The sequence below is a fragment of the Gavialis gangeticus genome, unplaced genomic scaffold (assembly GCF_001723915.1).
Source record: "Gavialis gangeticus isolate Ggan-Ray unplaced genomic scaffold, GavGan_comp1, whole genome shotgun sequence".
NCBI classification, from domain to species: domain Eukaryota; kingdom Metazoa; phylum Chordata; order Crocodylia; family Gavialidae; genus Gavialis; species Gavialis gangeticus.
In genome coordinates, this window is record NW_017729028.1 from 28267573 (window position 1) to 28270934 (window position 3362).

The 3362-nt window shown below is 68.4% G+C and overlaps 1 protein-coding gene across 2 annotated transcripts in view; it reads right to left on the reverse strand.

Moving 5' to 3' along the window:
• LOC109300215 (E3 ubiquitin-protein ligase RNF19B-like) overlaps positions 1 to 3362 on the reverse strand; it is a 7546-nt gene that overhangs the window by 2266 nt on the left and 1918 nt on the right. Inside the window, exons 1-4 of one of the 2 annotated variants that reach the window (XM_019520852.1) lie at positions 3001 to 3303; positions 2630 to 2736; positions 833 to 1454; positions 307 to 488 (exon numbers count right to left, since the gene is read on the reverse strand). In XM_019520852.1, coding sequence (XP_019376397.1) covers positions 307 to 488; positions 833 to 1275 — 625 coding nt within the window. In that variant the 5' untranslated portion in view covers positions 1276 to 1454; positions 2630 to 2736; positions 3001 to 3303. Of the gene's footprint in view, positions 1 to 306; positions 489 to 832; positions 1455 to 2629; positions 2737 to 3000; positions 3304 to 3362 lie in introns of those variants that run through there. The other variant, XM_019520853.1, reaches the window with a different exon arrangement.

Here is a 3362-nt window from a genome sequence, read left to right on the forward strand (position 1 = left end):
GCCCCAGCCCCAGCCCCCACCCAGCCCCTGCGCCCAGCCCAGCACCAAGGAGAGCAAGCGGGCCATGGCCCACGGCTGGGAGCTGCTGGGGTGGAACTGGCCTGGCAGCTACCCTGATGAGGGGCAGGGGCCCAGACACCACTCAGCACAGGCAGGACCAGGCACCAGGTCAGTGTTGCTCCCGGGGGCAAGGGCAGGGCCAGCATAGGGCACCGTGCTGCAGCAGGGCGGGTGGGCTGGTTCAGCCAGGGTGCTGCCAGGTAGTCTGTGCCCTAGGTCCAGCGCAGCCAGGGGTGGGTCCCTTACCATGCGCCAACTCCTCCGGGTGGATCAGCAGGGTGCCAGGGTCGGCAGTGCTGGGGGCAGGGGCACAGGCAGCACCGGGGTGCCAGGGCTGCCGGCAGTGGTAGCAGAACTCGGTGCCGCAGCCTTCGCGCCCGCAGGTCAACCGGGGGCAGTCGGCACAGCCACAGGCGATCACCGCATAGCTAGGGTACACAGTGCTGGGGTCAGAACCGCAGCGGCACCAGCCCCCCACCCCTGCTGCGCCATCAGCATGGGGCCTCGGGCCTGGGTTTGGCCGCACACCCCTGCGAGGTCCCTACCAGCCCTGAGACGCTGTCACTGGGGAGCAGGTGGGGTAATGGCTCAGTGGAGGCAGCCCACGGCCAGGGCACTGAGCAGGTGCACGGAGCTGGCCGCATGCTCCGTCCCATGCTCGTAGCTCACAAGGGGCCAGTGCAGAGCCCCAGGAGCTGGCACGGAGTGGCTGGGGGGACCCAGTCCCAGCCCTGCCCTCGTCCCACTCCCATGCAGCCAGACCCAGCATCACCTGCAATCGGGCGCAGGGCACCAGCGGGTGCCGGGGTCAGCAGCCAGCAGGCGCCGCAGCAGATGCTCCTCATACTTGTTGCGCAGGGCGGGCTCGGGCAGCAGCTGGTGCACCTCGGCGGGTGACAGGGCCACGGGGCAGTGGGGACAGGCCACGGGCACACGGCGCTCACCCACCTCGATGCGCAGGTAGGTCTCCAGGCAGGTGCGGCAGGAGTGGTGCGTGCAGGTGCTCAGGGTGGGGAAGGCGTCCGGGGGCTGGGGCAGCAGGCACAGCGGGCACTCCACCAGTCCCCCCTCCTCACCAGGAGGCACCGTCACCCGCGTCTCTGCTGGGCCTCCGGGGGCCAGCTCAGGCACCAGCACCTCCCTGGGGGCCCGCGGCTGCCGCCCAAAAAGGCCCAGGATGCGGAAGGGCCGCGGGGGCTGCTTGGGCCGCTTCATGCTGGCACGGGCAGGTCAGGGCAGGAGCCAGCTGCTGCCAGGCCAGGGGGGGCCCAGAGAGAGACAGAGCCCACCCCCAGCACTGCCCCCATGCCCAGAGCCAGGCTCCTATCTGGGGCTCTGCTCCGACATGCCTTAGGGCAGCATCAGCATCGTTGGCTCTATCCTCAGCATCGGGCCTGGGGAGGGAACAAACACATGCTGGGGTGGGCAGGGGGAGCTAGAGGCACACTCCCCAGGGTGTCAGGGCTGGCAAGCTGGCAGGGTGAGCTGGGGGGCCAGACTTTCTGGGCACCCCAATGTATGACCTCTGCACCTGCCTGGGGAGCACCAGAGCTGCCCCAGCTCTGACAGCCCCTCCAGCGTTGTCCCATAGGCCCAGGAACCGAACCGCAGACATGCCCAGACCTGGCCCCGGGGTGCTGGCACCGACCATCCCAACACTCAGCACTGCCTGAGGCCCAGGGACACCCAGGCCCGGACTGTAGGTCCTGGTTACCTTTATTTGGAGCAGCCATGTGCCATCCTGGCTGCCCTCCCGCTAGCCCCACTGAGCCCTGCAGCGCCAGCACCCGCTCCTGGGACAGCTCTCACCGGCCGACTCCCTCCACTTGCATCCAGGGTGCCGGGAGCTCTTTCATGCACAATGCTGTCCATGACGCCATTGGACTCCCCCCTCCCTGTACCACTGAGCCTGAGGCCTGCCCTGGGGGTCTGCAACCCCCCTGCAGCTGCAGACGTTGCCCCTGGTTCCACTCTTTCTCCTAGCTCCTCTTCTGGCCCATCACCCCCACCCCTGCCCCCAGGAAAGTGGGGCGCTGCGGCCGCCAACACCCTGTTGCTGCCAGGGGGTCATGGACACTGCAGAAAGCTCAGGCCCAGGCTGTGCCCCCACTGTAGAGGAAGGCAAAGCCCCCCAGTGCAGACCAGTCTGAGCAAGGAGGAAATCCCTTCCTGCCCCAGTGCAGCATCGGGCTGAGCGTGAGCACAGGGACAAGACCCTCCAGCCGGGACCCTGCGGGGTTGGTGCCATCAAGAGCATTGGCCCAGCCCAGCCCCATCCCCAGCCTCTGGGAGAGGCTTAAAAGAAACCCCTGACACACAGAGCAGAAAGGGGAGAAGGGGGCAACCAGCACGGCCCAGAGCCTGAGAAATCCCCGTAGCAGAGCACAGGCATCGCTGCACCTAGATCATCCCCGATCAGTGTCCCTCCACCCTCTCCTGGACACCTCCAGGGATGGAGAGTTCCCCCTTCCCTGGCATTTGGGAACCTGAAAGAGGCCTGCAGAACACTCAGTTAAACCCTCCACCCTACGACAGACATGCTGAACGGCGTGCAGACCGGGCGACTGACCGCGTTCAGAGCTGTCGTCGGGGCAGAGGCATCACTGATAACGTCCCTCAGAGGACTCCACACGGTTGCTGCTGGGCCCGAAGCTCGCCGCTGTCTTCTGCGGGGACCTGGAAAGAGAAGGGAAATCAAGGCTGGGAGGCGTCTGCAGGGCGGGATGAGCAGGAACCGGAGCCGGCTGCCTATCCTGCGGCCCTGAGGGATGGCGTTCAGGCCTGGAGAACTCGCCCGCTGGCGCCGGGATGGGGGAGCTCGGCAAGGGGACGCAGGGGACTGGCTGCAGCGCACGAGGCCTCCCCAGGGGCAACACGGGGCCTAGGACATGGCAGGGGGGAGCCAGGGACAGCTGGGGCCGAGCAGCTGCCCAGCAGGACCCGGGTGCAGGGTGGGAGCTGGAAGCCGGCCGCAAGTCACGGAGCCTCCCCCTCGCGTGCTCGGGGGCCTTTCTGGAAGACGGTCCCAGGGCTGCACCACGGGGCGCGGGTGGAGCTGGGTGGCCTGAGCTGGACACAGGGGCCCACAGACACCCCCCGCAGCCCAGAGCTCAGGCCAAGCCCCCGCCTCGCCTCGCCTCGCCTCGCCTGGGCCCGTACCGCCGGCCACCGCCCCGCCGCTCTCCCTCGATGCCGCCAGACAAGATGCTTTCCCGGGCATCTCCCGCAGCGCCAGGTCCCTGCCGGGGGGAAAGAGCTCAGCGCTCGGGGCCCCGGCCCGGGGCGACGGCGAGCCCACAAGT